At 37.8% G+C, this 15,677-nt stretch overlaps 3 protein-coding genes across 6 annotated transcripts in view; 2 read left to right on the top strand and 1 right to left on the bottom strand.

Moving 5' to 3' along the window:
• Positions 1-623, top strand: part of LOC111259742 (uncharacterized) — a 41,271-nt gene extending 40,648 nt beyond the window's left edge. Inside the window, exon 8 of the mRNA XM_022831953.2 lies at positions 301-623. The gene's annotated coding sequence lies outside the window, so the exon portion shown is untranslated. The remainder of the gene's footprint in view (positions 1-300) is intronic.
• A 5,458-nt stretch (positions 624-6,081) lies between these two features.
• On the bottom strand, positions 6,082-7,895 carry Lamtor4 (Late endosomal/lysosomal adaptor, MAPK and MTOR activator 4). 2 transcript variants are annotated; one of them, XM_022831956.2, is made up of 3 exons: positions 7,601-7,895; positions 6,593-6,722; positions 6,082-6,414 (listed from the first exon to the last, which is right to left on the bottom strand). In XM_022831956.2, the coding sequence occupies exons 1-3, from the start codon at positions 7,673-7,675 to the stop codon at positions 6,257-6,259; spliced, it is 363 nt and encodes a 120-aa protein (XP_022687691.1). In that variant the 5' UTR covers positions 7,676-7,895; the 3' UTR covers positions 6,082-6,256. The 2 variants fall into 2 exon arrangements, with proteins under 2 accessions (XP_022687691.1, XP_022687692.1); XM_022831957.2 differs by having other exon boundaries at positions 6,082-6,425; positions 7,601-7,892.
• A 137-nt stretch (positions 7,896-8,032) lies between these two features.
• On the top strand, positions 8,033-15,667 carry Uvrag (UV-resistance associated gene). 3 transcript variants are annotated; one of them, XM_022831946.2, is made up of 10 exons: positions 8,033-8,603; positions 10,944-11,127; positions 11,482-11,900; positions 12,149-12,255; positions 12,429-12,667; positions 12,853-13,022; positions 13,355-13,448; positions 13,676-13,835; positions 14,274-14,401; positions 14,639-15,667. In XM_022831946.2, the coding sequence occupies exons 1-10, from the start codon at positions 8,535-8,537 to the stop codon at positions 14,827-14,829; spliced, it is 1,761 nt and encodes a 586-aa protein (XP_022687681.1). In that variant the 5' UTR covers positions 8,033-8,534; the 3' UTR covers positions 14,830-15,667. The 3 variants fall into 3 exon arrangements, with proteins under 3 accessions (XP_022687681.1, XP_022687679.1, XP_022687680.1); XM_022831944.2 differs by having other exon boundaries at positions 8,043-8,603; positions 14,274-14,438; XM_022831945.2 differs by having other exon boundaries at positions 8,045-8,603; positions 13,373-13,448; positions 14,274-14,438.
• The last annotated feature ends 10 nt before the right edge of the window (positions 15,668-15,677 follow it).

The following is a 15,677-nucleotide window of genomic DNA, read 5'->3' as shown; positions in this document are numbered from 1 at the left end:
CTATCCACATGAAAACTGAATCCGAAGTTGCTGCCTGCCAACCAGGACGGCATCTTCAACGATGTGTTTTAATTCCCATTATCATAGTTGCTGATTTCAGAGAATAATCTGTGCTACAAATTGACAACAAGATAATCTTGTATATTAAAAATACCAAATAATCTCAAATCTTCTCTATTTTAAATGTGATACTCACCGGCATGACAGATCGCGCAGATCATTAGTCGAATTAAAAACATAAAATACTTGTGGACGATTACCTTTCGTTTATTTAATTACTAAGAAAATGGTGCATGACAGGTGATACATCTATGATCTTACGCGACGCCGTTCCAACAAAAGTAGTAAGGCGGACAAGGTTCCGTTCCGGTGAAGGCTGAACCACAAATAAAGCGTGCATAAAGAAATTCATTGAGGACTGGATTAGAACACGAATAGCTTTAAAAAAAAGGTGCGAACGAGATTAGAACGTTAGCAGCAAAGGTGTTTTGTACTGGCCCACAAATAAAGATCGCCATTATTTAGAATAGCGTGTGTGAAGCATCCTAAAAGGAAGTATGACATGGCTTTATTTACTATAATTAACCAAAGTTATTTTTATTAAAGCTTATTTTTGCGACTAACATGAACACTCCTTTTTGTTAAGTCAGCTTCGACTCCTCTCATCGTTTATCCATCTAACATTCATTTAATTTTGACCGTGATATATATATATATATATGTATATACTTTTAAAATTTGTAGATTATATATAAGTTCGTCATGATACAAAGCAATGTCGATGCGATTATATCTATTTGGGTATTTTTTATTTTCGGAAAATTCAGCTGTTTTTCTTTGTCGACATCTATTGTTATATAGAATTTATTCTATATATATATTTACATGGATACGGCTTACTATAGACAGAAGACATCATACATTTCCATAGAATATTAAAAAACAAATTTATAAGGCGATTCGACGAAATAATGCACTGTGCATAAGAGGTTAATTTGCACAAATGAATAATATGAGGGATGTATACACTAATGTGGTGTGAAATGTTTGTTTCAAGCACTAAAAATGCAAGAAACATGTGTGGAGAAACACTATATAGTGTTTCAGCATGAGGGACATACGTACAACGCGCGAATCATGAGTATCGCCGCGTACGGTGTCCTCAGTTCTCACACACATGTAATTGTTTGCTATCTAAACTATTATAGATACGCTCCGTAATTAGTCACAAGTCAATAATGAGAGTTTCAAAACCCTACCAGATGAGTAAAGGCCGTTGAAGAAATTTGGAGCCTTGCGTAGTGCTATTTAGTAATAATAATAATGAGAGAAATACACCCTTAAGGATTGTGAGATAAAGAAGGCATTGTTCTGAAACAAAAAAAACCTATGTCATTTTTTTAGAAGCTGTTAAATTACTATACAAATACGCTTTCGTTGGCAACCGAAGAAGACATAAAAATCGAAACACAATATAAAACGTATCCGCTGATAATGAATTGTCGTATTATATTTTACGTTTTATCATTAATTATAACGTTATACTGCTGTAAGCCTCAATTGAAAAAACTTTACCTGATACGGTACAGAAAGGATAATGATCGCTTGTACGCATCGTGCAATCCAGTTTATTTTCTCTTATTATCAGTTGGCACTGCTATATTACCTATCCTACTGGTCGCTAAAGGTCTCGGATAACGGACCCGAATACATTTCTTGGGACTGGTCGATTTGATTTGTTATGCCCTGGGAAAACTTGGCTCCAAGCCGACACATGCTCACCTTTCCGCACGCGCGATTCCTTCTTACATTAACTGCGCTATGGGATTCTACTCGATACAACAAGAGCTAAATTAAGAGAACGGAACTGCTTTAGCTCTGTAGTAATACACCATGCGACGCAATTGGAACACGGACTTGTGGTAAGTTACCATTGTGCTGCACAGGTATTGCTGTGTTCAGTGTTATCACTTACCTCGCGTATATCAGAAAGTTGTTGGATTAATTAATGGAGCATATTAGTGCTGCTGGTAGCAATGCACATTTCTGTAGAAAAACGCGGTCTGTATATAGGCATCTAGTAAATCCCAAAAGTCCACAAGCTGTGATGTAGTAAGGAATAGCTTATTTTAAGACTAACAAATTCGCAGTTGTCGCCGTGATTGAGCTTCACTGAAGTGCAATAGTAATTTAAATAAAAGAGTTCGATCGAGTGTCAGTACGGTCCACTATTCATATAACTACATTATATTAATATTAATCTTTGAATAATAACACAATCTACTGCGGCTTCTCGTAAATGAGACGTCTTTTGCTGAGAACATAACAGATCACTGTGAATTCCGAACGACTGGACCCAAATCTAACACATCCTCAATAAATTCTTCATTCCTTGTTCAGATATTTTAAGAATGTAGTAGCGAATTAGCTCTTTAACAGAGACTGAAGTGACGATTGAATATTTTTGTTTTGCTTTCCAGAAAAGCTCGTATATCAAGCATATGTACTAAACAATACTTGTCTTTTTACACGTTTACTGTTTACAACACGTTACGTTTGCCTTATGCAAGCCTATGAGAACGGATACGCAAAGGCAGCTCAGTTGATAATCGGACGGCAACTAGACAACGCCCGTAAAACCTTGATAAGGTATCAATTCGTCTGTGCCAATCATTGTACAGCAGAAGAACAAATGGAAACGCAAAGCTAATGTCAATATTGTGTAGTTGCGATCGTTGGGAACTGCACTTGTACCTTTTTTTTGTTTCATGATTTTATAGTGTTTTATATAATATAGCTCTACCGAAATCCGTTCGACATATCGCCTACATCGACGAAAATTTTCGTCTGATTGGAGGAAGATGATGGATACGGTATAATAATACTTCGAGTCGGGCTAAGCGCAATCTAACATACTGAAGCAGAAACTGCGACAGTTACATCAGCTTTTTTTTCAGAGATCGATTCCAGATTTCATATATATTTGGATCGGTTTTACATGGTTTTATGAAGAGCAAGAAACTCTTTATTCAGCAAATGAGATCACGTAAAAGTACACTTTACTAAGACATAATTATCGTAATTGACATGTGACACGTAATGTCACATAAATTTCACCGTATGCTATATATTTTTATCGACTCAAATATATTCTCGAAACCGCGTAATGATGAAATATTGATCTGACGGTATATTCATATCGCATCCTCTTACTATTATTATTATACGTTACCATCAAAGCTATATTGTTTTGATTTTTAGATTAATACGTCTGCACTTTAAATCCTTTCTCAAAAGAAACTTGTCTTGGGAAAATTTATTCGATGACAATATGAAATATTAAGCTTAGCGAATGGAGGAAACTTACTTGAAACTGCACTCCTCCTTTAAAAGTTGCTACATTTGTTAGAGCCGAGAAGCATCTATCATTGACAAACCTATTTGTAAAGACTATCACAAATTCGTATTGCACCGTAGAATGAAATGCTGCTAATCGGCACACGACGTACTCTTGTGGATAACAGTTAGCTTTGATGATACTATGATGATTTATGCTTAACAAATTGTATTTACAGTAGCTACCGTAAATTGTCGTTCCATTTAGCAGCAACTAGATGAGTTAAATGTTGCATTTGAAAGCAGCAAAGGGTTTGTACGTCGGTATAACTGTCGTCTCTCAAAATATCTGAGGGACCATCGTAACGCCATGTGATAGCTTAGTCGGTAACCTTTTTTTGGGACACATTGTGCTCTTTGTTCGAATCTGGCCGTAGACACTCTTTATTTCGTCGTGGAATGCCTCACAGCGACACCAGACGAAAAACTTGAAGCATAGAGAGACCACTGCAACGTGAAAAGCAAAATTGTGTTGTTAATGTGCAGTTAAGACATCATCCATCTAGGAACACGACATTGTATACAAGCGGAGGCTGTCCAAACAAAGCGTCCAAATGATAATGACATAAACTACCTGCTAGAAGATAGAGCAACTTTAAAGGATCCAGGAGATGTTATATTGACCATTTATCTGCACAGAACGCTTTGAGAAGGTCTCTGACAAATTTTCTTCATTCCATTTTTGACGCCATCGTCTACGCCCTCAGTGAATTCAGCGATTTCGATTAGCGGCTTGATTGAACCTTTGTCCTGCATTCGTTCGAGTACTCTCGTTGTGAAGAGTTCTCTTCACCGTATCCAGACACTTCGTAGCTTTGTGCCAAGTCAGCTAGGGTGTCTTCTGTTAAAGCTAGCGATCTTCGTATTCTCATCGTTCACATTATTTCTTCGCTATGGAGAGGAGAACTGCGTGTTTAAGCACAAAAATTTCGCCATGAGTTCAGCCAGGCTAATCCAGTTAATTTGGATTAGTAATCCAGTGGAAATTTGAATAGGAGGACCTCCCTCTATTGGCACAACAGGGAATATTCCGTACGTCAATCTATCCTTTCAGATCCTTTAAGTTCGTGTCAGAGTCGACTAACAAAAATGCTTGTAATCAAATTTCAAACAGTTCCCGAAATCTACATCTAAAATGTGTCCTGGAAGTTAGCTTCCGTGTGGAGGAGCCACATTTGATTTGAACCAGATTGGTCATTTACACGAAGGCTGCTTTTACTCGGACCTTCGGAAGATTCTGAACAGCAAGATACAGGAACGCTGACGTGGTTTGTTCAACTTTGCTATACACTCAAGCTAATGACGCACCTATAATATATATTAAGCTAGGCGCATGTTTGCCTAGCTAAATATTTTTGACAATAATTAATATTTAGTTGTACATCTGTGATCAGTAGAATAACCAGCGATGCCTCATTCTTATATGCAACTCGAACCACTATAACTATTTCAAATATATTTGTTTTCATTGCTTGTCTTTACTGAGTGATCTGACCCAAGGCCGCAAAATTCTCTGCAAGATCAATTAGAATAATATCTAACCTGTCAACCTATATCAACTTAATAATGTCTAGAATAATGCCATAGGTATGTTTAAAAAAAGTTTCATTTAGCATTATTTTTTATTCTCACGAATGTGTAATGATTCGAGCTTGCTAGATATATATACGTATATATATCTAGCAAGTAGATACGTAGTATTATTCTTCGGCACTATAATACAAAATACCACGATGTTAAAGAGGATTTTTGTTAAAGCTACAAGCAAACCTAACATAGGTAAGGAAATCTTACGGACGAAATTCATTTTGCAAATCCACTCGCTTCGCGCTGCACATCGAGGAACCCTATGCGTAAATTTATTATACCTGGGTTAAATAGGATGTGTTGAGAGAAGCAAAATCCTGCTAGATGCAAAAAATCTATATCAGTGAAAGCGTGGGCACAGCCGGCAGCACAATAGAGCAAGCTCAATGAACATCACCGTGCGTGATGCGCCCGTCGAAAAATTAACGCGGTTGATAGGAAGGCAATAACTGTTTTGCTCTCTATGCATGCGTACAACTGGTTATTTGTCATATGAATTTTTCATCCCATTTTCGTTTACCTTTACCTTCCAGAAATCTTCAGAGGTATATAAGAGTCGGTCTCTGTTGCATTGGTATGTTCATAGAATATATCATAATCGCAAGTAGGCATCGTTACTCTTACAGAAATAAAATGCTTCACCAAATGCTGACCTTACGTTGTTCACTCACATTTTAGCCATGAATGCGTTCCACGTACGTGAAGACTTAAGTCTTTTCAATTTCTCTAATATTAGTATAAGGCCGTGTAACGAAAAGCCGCTACACTTTCTTTAATATAGAACACCTAATAAATAAACGTTTTTAAAAAAATTTTCCTCTAATCACTACTGTGTAAGTTACCTACTGTTTAGATAATTTACCAAATGCCCAGAGTAGCATAGTAACAGCGTACGGGCCATAGTATACTCTTTTTCATCGTTGCACGCGTTGGACAGCGAAAACCCAAGAGGCAATTTCCAACTGTCTGATATTTTGCTGTTAATAATTTATCATAACTTTAAAGACAAAAGTTGCAGGCGCAACCACTCGAACCAAATGCTCTGCTGAGGTGTATGCGTATTTAAGGGAAAAAAAATAACTAAATAAATGCGCCTGATTCTATAATTAAAGCACATGCACTTTATTTACGTTTGACGTGACATTATTATATCAACACTAAATCAATTATATCACAAATCGCTTGGCATAAACTTAAATTGCACTCAGTCATATGTTGCAATTGTCCTCACTTCAACACACCATGAGTCAATTTAATTGTACTTCAGTGCAAACTAAACTACATCGTCACGACCTTCCATCTTTAGTTCGAGGCACGGGGTGTGGTAGAACTGATTTACTGCGTTTACGGTCCGCCATCGCTCTGATGTGCGTACTTTCTCTTGATTATATGAATGCGCTGCTGGTTTAAGATCACGGTAATGTAGTAATTCTGTAAGTATACTAAAATACAGAAATATATTTAGATAGTAGTATCATAATGTATGTAATTATATTAGAGTATTAGTTTCGCTTGAGCCTTCGCATGTTTGTTGGCATTGTCTTTTAGGGGGAACTACGATTTTCTATGGACTAGTATATTTAGTTGTTATATATACAAGACAGCGTACCACACATGCGTTTGATTCCATCTCCGGATCCAGAGCATTCTTTCGGTAGTATATCGTCTCTGCTTGCACAATGAATCATGCGAAAGACCGTCTGTGCGACTTCCTCGTTATTCTCGAGATCACCGGACGACTAAAACGAGATTACAAACATATACAGTTTATGTCAGATAATAGGAACCAGCGAGTTTTCTAGCACAGTGCTCTTTGTTCGTAAGTTCAGACATTCCCGTAAGTTAGATCTTTATACATTAATATTGAAGTAATATACGAGAAATAGTGCCGCGTTCTTCTGAGGCAATTTTTCTGTAATGTGTCATGTCAATTTGAGCGCACATTCTAACCTTGAAAAAGGAAATCTAATTCTACTGAGATATATTATACCTAGTCAAATACAGAATCACCTTGCATTGATGAAGTTTATAAACCTGAAAACTAGGTACATGAAATGGACGGTTGTGTGACGTGGCAGCAACAAAACATTATGACACCGACAGGCAGCTTAAACGCCTCTTTGATCCATTTTTGTTATAATGAGTATATCTGAGAGAGCTCCAAAATAGCGTATTTGCTTTTGTCGTTGGTTTAGCTCTTATGGGCAGCAATGTGATATTTCACGCTGACAACTATAGTGAACACTGACCTATTAAATTCCTATATAAATTACCATCTATTAGTTGATCCTAAAAAACCTGATGTTATGTATAGCAAGAATGTTATCGGATAGCAAAATCGTTGTTATAATTCTATTATACTGACAATCACGTTTGCGATGTATGTTTTGACCGCAATAGCATTCAACAATCTTAAATACTAACATTCAGTTTTATTAAGCTTTAATATCTGTCCCAACATATCATTAAATTTTACTAGAATAACTAGATTTGCAATGCACAACTGGACAACTATAATTGTATTGTTTGGTTTATACGTTCACTGGCTTGCGTTTTTTTTGCCAGTCGCTCAAACCCCGGATCTCGGTAACTTGGATTACCTGCAAAGGCGACTAACCTGGACAATAGCTGCGTCTCCTGTCATAACTATTTGTCCAAGGGTATCAGGAGCTTTTACCAGATTCGAGTACATTATTTCTTCACGAAACGTTCGCTTCGGTCTCCGAGCTGTCGAGGACGAGTCTGCTTTGTTTTCTGCGGTATCCGTGTTTGATGCTGAGAGAAGCTCGAATTAACTTCCAACTAAAATAGGGGTATCGGCAACAACAATTCACACATTTATTCACAGTTCCGTTGATATTATGCGCACCGTTATGAACCACTACTCCTCTGTAATGACTAGATGCGCGCTCAAGAAGCGATCTTTGCTCAGATCAGCTGATCTCTAGAACGTTTCTTAAAAGCCTCGAATACGCAATCACTCGTTGTAGTTTTAATCCATAGTATACGAGAAATTTAGCCGCCTGATCGTACTTACTTTTGATGCAAGTTTACTCGTCAAATGTAGGAAGAACGGTTTTGAACTACGGTTGTCCACACGCTGTCTGCCAAGAACCCATTGTTATGACAATTACGTCATCTAGTCACTACCAGATGGGTTTTTTCTGCGAGCGGTGTTCGTTATAACTCAAACACTGTCGTCGCGAAGTAAGTGTTCTATATTCTACTCCTATGATTATGGGGCGATCGCTGGCGGCTGCTTGCTTACCTTATTCGTACAATTTCTGACAATTCCGGATGTTGCGCTGCGTCGAGACACGAAATTGCTTCGCCAAAGTGAAATCCAATTGGATTGCCCAAAGGGGGCCTCCTCTGAAAACTCTGGCAAAGCCTTGTGTGAAGTGCAACCAAATTTTACCTCATGCCAATCACCATGCTTGTACCATTGTGACTCCGCTTGAGTACGGAGGAGCCAGATTACCGACCGGTTAGGTTCCCTTTTCCTAAGTTTCTTGCTAGTGTGCAAGTCGATAAGTTAATGACGGTATTTCATGATGAGCTCGGACAGGGCGTTGCAAAGTTTCTGCAGAAGGAAATACTCACCGCTATTTAGTTTTCAGGTTAGTATAATAAGTCTTTAATTATGTTAAATGCCTTGTTTTAGGTTGGTTAATCGCAATGAAACAATTAAGCGCAACGTAACGCTTGCGGCTTATGTGAAACAAACGACATCATTTCTTCAAGATGCCTTTATATTTTTGTGCCTGGGTCACGTCTTTCGAGTTCCACGTCTTAGCGTCTAGCTACCTTATCCTTATGAGTGTAGAAACAACGCTAGCAAGCGAGGCTGCTTAAAACAAATTGGACCCGCAGATGATGATAACACACACAGTCATTTGTTCTGTGCGCGCCGTATCGCATTTCAAAAGCGCCTGTAAAGGATCTAAAGGATACACAGGTATCACTTTTTTACACCTCTACTTGAAAAATATATTTTTGCATGTTAAAATGCGAATCCATTTTCGTTACGGACTAGTTAACAATCTAGGGAATTTGTCAGAAGAGTCGAAATCAAGAGAAGTTAAACATTTTAAGCGTTTGTTTCGACTAAGAGTTACACTAACATCTGTCTTTGTTGCCCGACATGGTAAGGTGAATTGCGATAGACCATTCGTGTTCATCCAATATTTGAGATCAATAAAAGGTCAGATTATTCATGAATATAGGTCTAATGTATTTGGCTTACTGTACTAACTTATTCTACAAATGTTCTGTCGTATGTGTCGCATAATACCGGTCTGAAATCATCACCTTCTATTTTCTGCCTGTATATTGTTTGACTCTTTAAGAAACTACATAAGTTGCTTTTAATTGAATTAAAAATGACCTCCCACCGTCTCGATATTGAGACTGTTTTCGTGTTCCAAACAATATCTAGATTTATTCTGTTTGATTAATAATATATTTCGCAGATACGAAGTGACTTTAATTATTGCTTCAACCGAATGAAACTTTTTATTAATGAGGTTCGAATATTTTTGACCAAGTCAATTCGCCTATGGTGAATATTTTCGCTATACTGGGAGGTTTCTCTTGGTTCCTCTACCATGGATGATTATGAGATGGCAACATGTGCAGTCAGAGAGCTCTTGGGGGTTACAGCGGCAATACCGTAGTAACTTTCTTGAAATCCATTTAGATGGGACCGCTCAAAAAGCAGTACTAGATGTGCGATATCTATTTGAACCAAGTAATGCATAATGTACTAAAAATATATGTGTGTGGGATGTTGTAAAATACATCGCGCTAAGATCATATTTCTTTCTTATGAGCTATACGCACAGGTGAAATTAAAGGGCATCCTTTTAAAGTTAAAGGCCAAAACATTTAACATGCACCTTCAAATCTTGCTTTATTTTTTAGCATTCTTAGCTATGGTTTTTATCCAAACAAACTACTATACAAGCAGCGATTAACTTTAATAAGACCTTTTCTTCCTTATTTCCTTATCGCTTGTTGATTCTTCGTTCCTCTCGTGACCAGTTTCTGTCAATCAATTTTGCCAACGCTAAGATTTGAACCAGTGTAACAACATGCTCGTTTGTTATGTTTATTATGGCGCACTCAGAGATTCGCATTAGCCATCTAGACCATACTGCTCTCAATTTAGCTTTTTGGCGCCAGCACCAGTAGGACTCGTGATGCCGTTACAGAGAGTTGTGGTAAACGAAAAAACTCCATCCGTGGGTAATCCTTAGGTAATATTTTATAAGTGTTTTGTGGTAAGCAGCACTAAAAACGAGAACAAACGGCTAATTTTTTTGCATCCGTCGCGTGTAAACAATAATATTTTTTTACTGACGACTGAATTTAATTCTAATGCGAAAAGTGAAGCTTTTTCGGCTAGGGCCGGTTTTTCATTTTTGTAAATATAGAACAACTGAGTTCACTTATAGGCGTTTAATGAAAGTCAGTATCTCCTTTTCTTGTCATCTTTATTTATTGCCCTCTGCCGTGAGACGATTAAACACAGCCGCGAGCTCTGCAAATCATAGACGATGTTATAATATAGGAAACAAAAAAAAAGAAAGCATATATATATATATATAGCGTGAAATAAATGCGATTCGAAGGTAATGTCACTTTAACCGTTTTTCTAACTCGTGAGTGATGCTATTTGAGTGACGATTATGCCGTCGCATACTGACGCACGTATAGCTTTAACGATCAGGTTCAATTTCATACCAAAAATGGCAGTAGTTATTAAGGCTAAGCTATCCACGTTTTGTATTATTACATTACGCCAAACTAGGTTTTACTTTATTATTACAGCCTTGGCAAGCTAGGTCAAGTTCGCTATATTTGTGCGACCGTTCGTTATGCAAGATATATCGTGAAAACAATTCATGCTCAATATACTAAACAATATACCAATATAATTTGTGATCATTCGTTTACAGAGACGACTCCGCCATGTACGCGGGGTCAATTTTCGAAATCTGGTTCTGCCTCCAGAATGTCCATCGTTACGTCTTGAACTTCGGGACCTCAAAGGAGTAGTTATCGCTGAAGGAGAACCCATCATACCGCAAATTAATCCTAGTTGGAGCAAAATTGATATAACATCCGCACATACTAGTAAAGGTTAGATACTTACTTAAATAAAATTACCGTCTATTTGACTTCGTCATAGATTACCTGCGCTAACGAACTGTACTTGAAATGGTTTTGTAAGACGCATATATCCTAACACCTCTAAGAATCTAAAATTATACCCTTTTTTTAATTTTTCATGAATCATACAACTTGCTCATGTTTTAAGATTCTGGGCCCTAAAATGTCCAGTAAACGCTTTGGGTGATATAAAATTGCGTCGTACAGTATGTACCACAGTTTTGTTTTATTTGTGCTTTTTTCCTGCGCACGCAGACATCAAACGATCGGTCGATTATTAACGCTTATTTACTTTGTACTTGACGGCGTGCCGTTGTGTCACAGGTGTGCTTGTAGTTCTTTTGGCAGGCGATACGCCGTTGCTGGAATGGACCGTTCATCTCTCGGGACTGGTATTTGTCTCGCGGCATCTTCCTGATGATTCAGTTAGCTTTAATCCGGATTCACTGTTGTTGATTCTAGCGGAAGGTGTCTATTGTGACAGCTCGTGTTTCCAATCCTCTGATTCTAATAACGTGTCTTCGCACCAAACGCAGCATTCGTCAAGTCAAATACGATTACGGCAGGCTAGCCCGACACTGTCGGCATGTTCAGCACAGACTGCCCCAAAGACGAATGGAGTTATATCTGAAAATAATGATAAGCATTTCACCGAAGCCAGCAAGGCTGAAATCAATGACGGCAACCAACAGGCCCTCTTAAGGAAGATTCAGCTTTGCGATGCAATTGGATGTCAGAGTCAGGTACGTTAAGAACTCCAAATCTATCTAGCTTTTTCTGACGTTCTATAGTGTGATGCCGGGAGCAAGTGAACGCTGTTTAGCGTGAATGGCGTGACATGTCCTTCCAAAGATACTCCTACAAGTGGCAGTTACCATAAGGAGATATTCGGCTATGGGAAGACCCAGCCATAGCAGAAGCACATTAAAGAAATATAATAGATTGTACTAATGGGGATCTATCATTATGGATTTGTTTTCATGATCTGTAGCGTCCTAAAGTGTACGTAAAGGTGGCAGCTTTATGTGATGTTCGGGAAAAGATCTTGGTTGACCCACGACGTCTTCGTAAATCCTACGGCGTCAACGCGCTTAATCGGTACTATTAGAAAAAGCTTTGCTAGCAAAAATGCGAATTTAATACAACAGTGCATACTTGAACTAGAAGTCAAATTAATTGTCAAGATATGGGCAATATTACTGCTGCAAGCAATCGGGGCAAAATAACCCTAAACAAAGACGAACCCTTTACGCGTCGTATGCGCGTTTCAGATTATCGACTATGGAACGTGCCATACGACATACGACGGCTAACGGAAGGATGCTTCAGGCTAGTCTCGAAAGTTCGATTGCAAATCGAATTCAATCAGCTACATATAATGCACGTTGCGAACTCGAGACGTTGCGGTTGAGGTGTCGTGCCCTTGAATACCATATTAGGGAGCGAGAAATACTACTAGACAACGAATCACAACAGCTTGCGCGCGAACAAGATATGGCTGTTGGAGTCAGTAAGTTCCTAGTTGCCATCTCGCAACAGTTTTTACATAACAGCGAAGTCGAACTAAGCCATTCAGTATAACCTGTGTAGCAAACCTGTATAGCACCTGAATTTTGAAATGATCCTCGCTGTATGAGATTTTCCATTAACCTTGCCATACATAACTGTCGTGTTGTGTCATACTTGACATTTCAGGAGTGGAACTGGATGAGTATCGACTACGAATAGTAAAAGAGCGTGAAAATCTCCGCCAGGTCCGAGAGCGCCTCCAAGCGAGCAAGATGGAACTGGAAAATGTTGGCTTGTTCAAAAGACAGATGGCGCTCATTTGTGAACTCGACGAGTATATTTATCCTATTGTACAGGTTTGCATAGTATTTTTTGCTGCTTAATTATTTTCTATTGTGACATTAAGACTAGGAAGACCTATACCAAACGACAGTAATTTTATTTACATAACATGCATAGAACTCTATTGTAGTTAATAGAAGCGGATAACATATACAATATCAAGAATTTTTGAGTAAATAGTAAAAAAGCCAAAGAAAACGAATCTTGTTAAGCCACACATAACATTGAAATAAGGTGAAAAATGAGTAGAAAATCGAATTTTTTTACTCGCGTTTGAAAATGTGTAGCGGAACTACTTGATCTCTACAAGTACAGACTGCCTGAATAATTAAATGATTTTATGTAGGTTTTTTTCCCTTTCCAGGTTCCTACTGGAACCGGTTACACAATATGCTCCATACTTGTGCAATCAATGGAGGAACTAAAGAATCCTAGAAAGCGTAAGTAATTTTTGCAAAGTAAAGTTACTGAGCCTAACATGAACATTGCCGTATTCTCACTATCTGAATCGAAGGCTTATTGCATTTTGCAACACCTAAAATGTTGGAAATACCTAACACTATGTATATTGTAGTTTTATGCATTATTTACAAAGAAAAAAGACGATGTCAATAAAAACGCATAGAATATATTACCATTGTGATTACTTTTGTGTTGTAATCGCTAGGGTTGGACGATCACATAATCTCAACGGGAATAGCATATGTATTCCATTTAGTTTGCATGCTGAGCATCTTCACCGGTGTACCACTTATCTACCCGTTAAAGTATGACCGAAATGCTCCCGTGGTTGTAGACGTTACATTTGATTCGTTTCACCAAAAAGAGTGAGTCTGGTGTTCTTTTCTTAAGCTGTGGTCACTTGCATAGGTAACGCAGGCCTGTAGATATCATACTTGGACATAATTATTCTGATTAACGAACATAGCGAGAATAACCAATGATTTGCGTGAATCACGAGTAAATATCTATTTCTGAAAATATTTGCATTGAAAACATCATTGCTAATTCGTTCCCTCAAAAGTGGTGACTAAAGCTCAAAACTATGTTAGTATTTTTGGTATTTCCTTAGTTTTTTTATGAACACTGCTTAGACTAACAAGCGACAGAAAAGTATAAAAATTCGACTGGAATTCTCTATTTTGCTCAAACCTATCATGATATTAACATGTATTTATCTATAAAATAGTTGTTTATTTTTGGGTACGTCATAATTTAGGTGTACGTTATAAGATAGTTGGTGAAAACCTTTTTGTGTCAACTAGGTTTCCTCTCTATGTGAAAGGAAAGGATCGACTGTACTTCGAGCATGCTGTATCCCTACTGGCACGCAATGTCTCTCACTTGCGAGTTCACTTCGGGCTGCCATCGATGCGGGGCAGGATGATGGCAGGTCTTTACAACCTTTTGAATTACTTCAAAGATAAAAGGTTTGCTTATTATGATAAAGCCAGATTACTGCTAGTAGTATAATATATTTATGGGGCATTTCATCTTCAATCTCTCATCGAAAGAAAGCACTCTTGATTACGCATATGCCTACCTAATAAGTAACCTAGTGCTAAATCGAGACGTTTGTATCAACTGGCTTGCTATTACTAACCTAAAATGGTTCTGCACGGTTGAACAGAATGCCTGGGGTTTCATCAGTTAACGAGTTATCGGGAATCGGCTCAATTATGCAGTCAGACTTCACTGTGTCAGATTCGAATATGTCATCCAGATGTCCCACGCCGGATCGATGCTTATCGCCGCATAACACCCCCCCGCAGAACACTTTACGACTCCGAAACCGAGTGCACTCATCCGTACCTAACCTAGCGTCGGCTTCGCTCCTTGCAGACACTCTCGATGATATTTACAATGGAGCTGCAAGCGACAATGTGAGCTAGCAGCCAAAAGATGAAAGAATTCTATCATTTAGATACTGTCGAACTACTTATACTACAGACGTATTTTTTCGAGATTGCGATAGCATAACAATTCCTGCTTACAGAACACCGTGTAGTGGCTTTGAATCATTCCAAGGTGGCGCACACGCATGTACAGCAAAAGACACGCGTCTAACAAATAGGTTAAAGAAAATGAATACACAATTATATTGACGAAGAGAGACATTTTAAACACTTAAAACAGAGGTACATAAGGAAGATTGAAGAGGACAAAAAGCTAAGTACTATAGCAATTTGCAAAGAGGCAGATCAAAGTGATATATTATAGAAGATAGATTCTATTACATATTGTGCTAACTTTTGCTCAGCTAGTATCGACAATTAGCTGTATAAACCTGATGGAAATAGAAAGTGTTTCACGGGCGAGTGGGCTCACAGATGGGAAAATATATTCGCTGGGTAAAGTGGTAAAAAGAAAAAACGTATACTAATATATATTTCGGGACACCACATAAAACGAACAAGACAAATAAGGCATAAAGTGATATATGTGGTACAGATTGACATGAAAAACAAGGAAAATAAAATAGCTAAATTAATTAAGACTTCATTTTAATAATAATTATTAATATTATTGAAATCAGTGAAGCTGTGCTGTTGCACTAATTTTTTTACGTACAAATGAGTTGTTTATTATATGCTATCCAGGGTAGAGTTAATGTCTCATGAAACTAATTTAAATAAAGACTTAATGATATATTCAATTATGTTGATGAG

This window comes from Varroa jacobsoni, unplaced genomic scaffold (assembly GCF_002532875.2).
Source record: "Varroa jacobsoni isolate VJ856 unplaced genomic scaffold, vjacob_1.0 scaffold_360, whole genome shotgun sequence".
Classification (NCBI taxonomy): domain Eukaryota; kingdom Metazoa; phylum Arthropoda; class Arachnida; order Mesostigmata; family Varroidae; genus Varroa; species Varroa jacobsoni.
This window is presented reverse-complemented; position numbering and strand designations above follow the sequence as displayed.

Bases quoted from the DNA above. Each gene is read 5' to 3' on its own strand.
- Lamtor4 (XM_022831956.2), bottom strand. From the start codon at position 7,675: ATGTACTCGAATCTGGTAAAAGCTCCTGATACCCTTGGACAAATAGTT. The intron at 6,723-7,600 runs GTTAGTCGCCTT...ATCTCGTTTTAG, and splicing joins GAGACGCAGCTATTGTCCAG to TCGTCCGGTGATCTCGAGAA. The intron at 6,415-6,592 runs GTACGCTGTCTT...GTATACTTACAG, and splicing joins TGGAATCAAACGCATGTGTG to AATTACTACATTACCGTGAT.
- Uvrag (XM_022831944.2), top strand. From the start codon at position 8,535: ATGATGAGCTCGGACAGGGCGTTGCAAAGTTTCTGCAGAAGGAAATAC. The intron at 11,128-11,481 runs GTTAGATACTTA...GTTGTGTCACAG, and splicing joins ATCCGCACATACTAGTAAAG to GTGTGCTTGTAGTTCTTTTG. The intron at 13,449-13,675 runs GTAAGTAATTTT...TGTAATCGCTAG, and splicing joins ACTAAAGAATCCTAGAAAGC to GGTTGGACGATCACATAATC.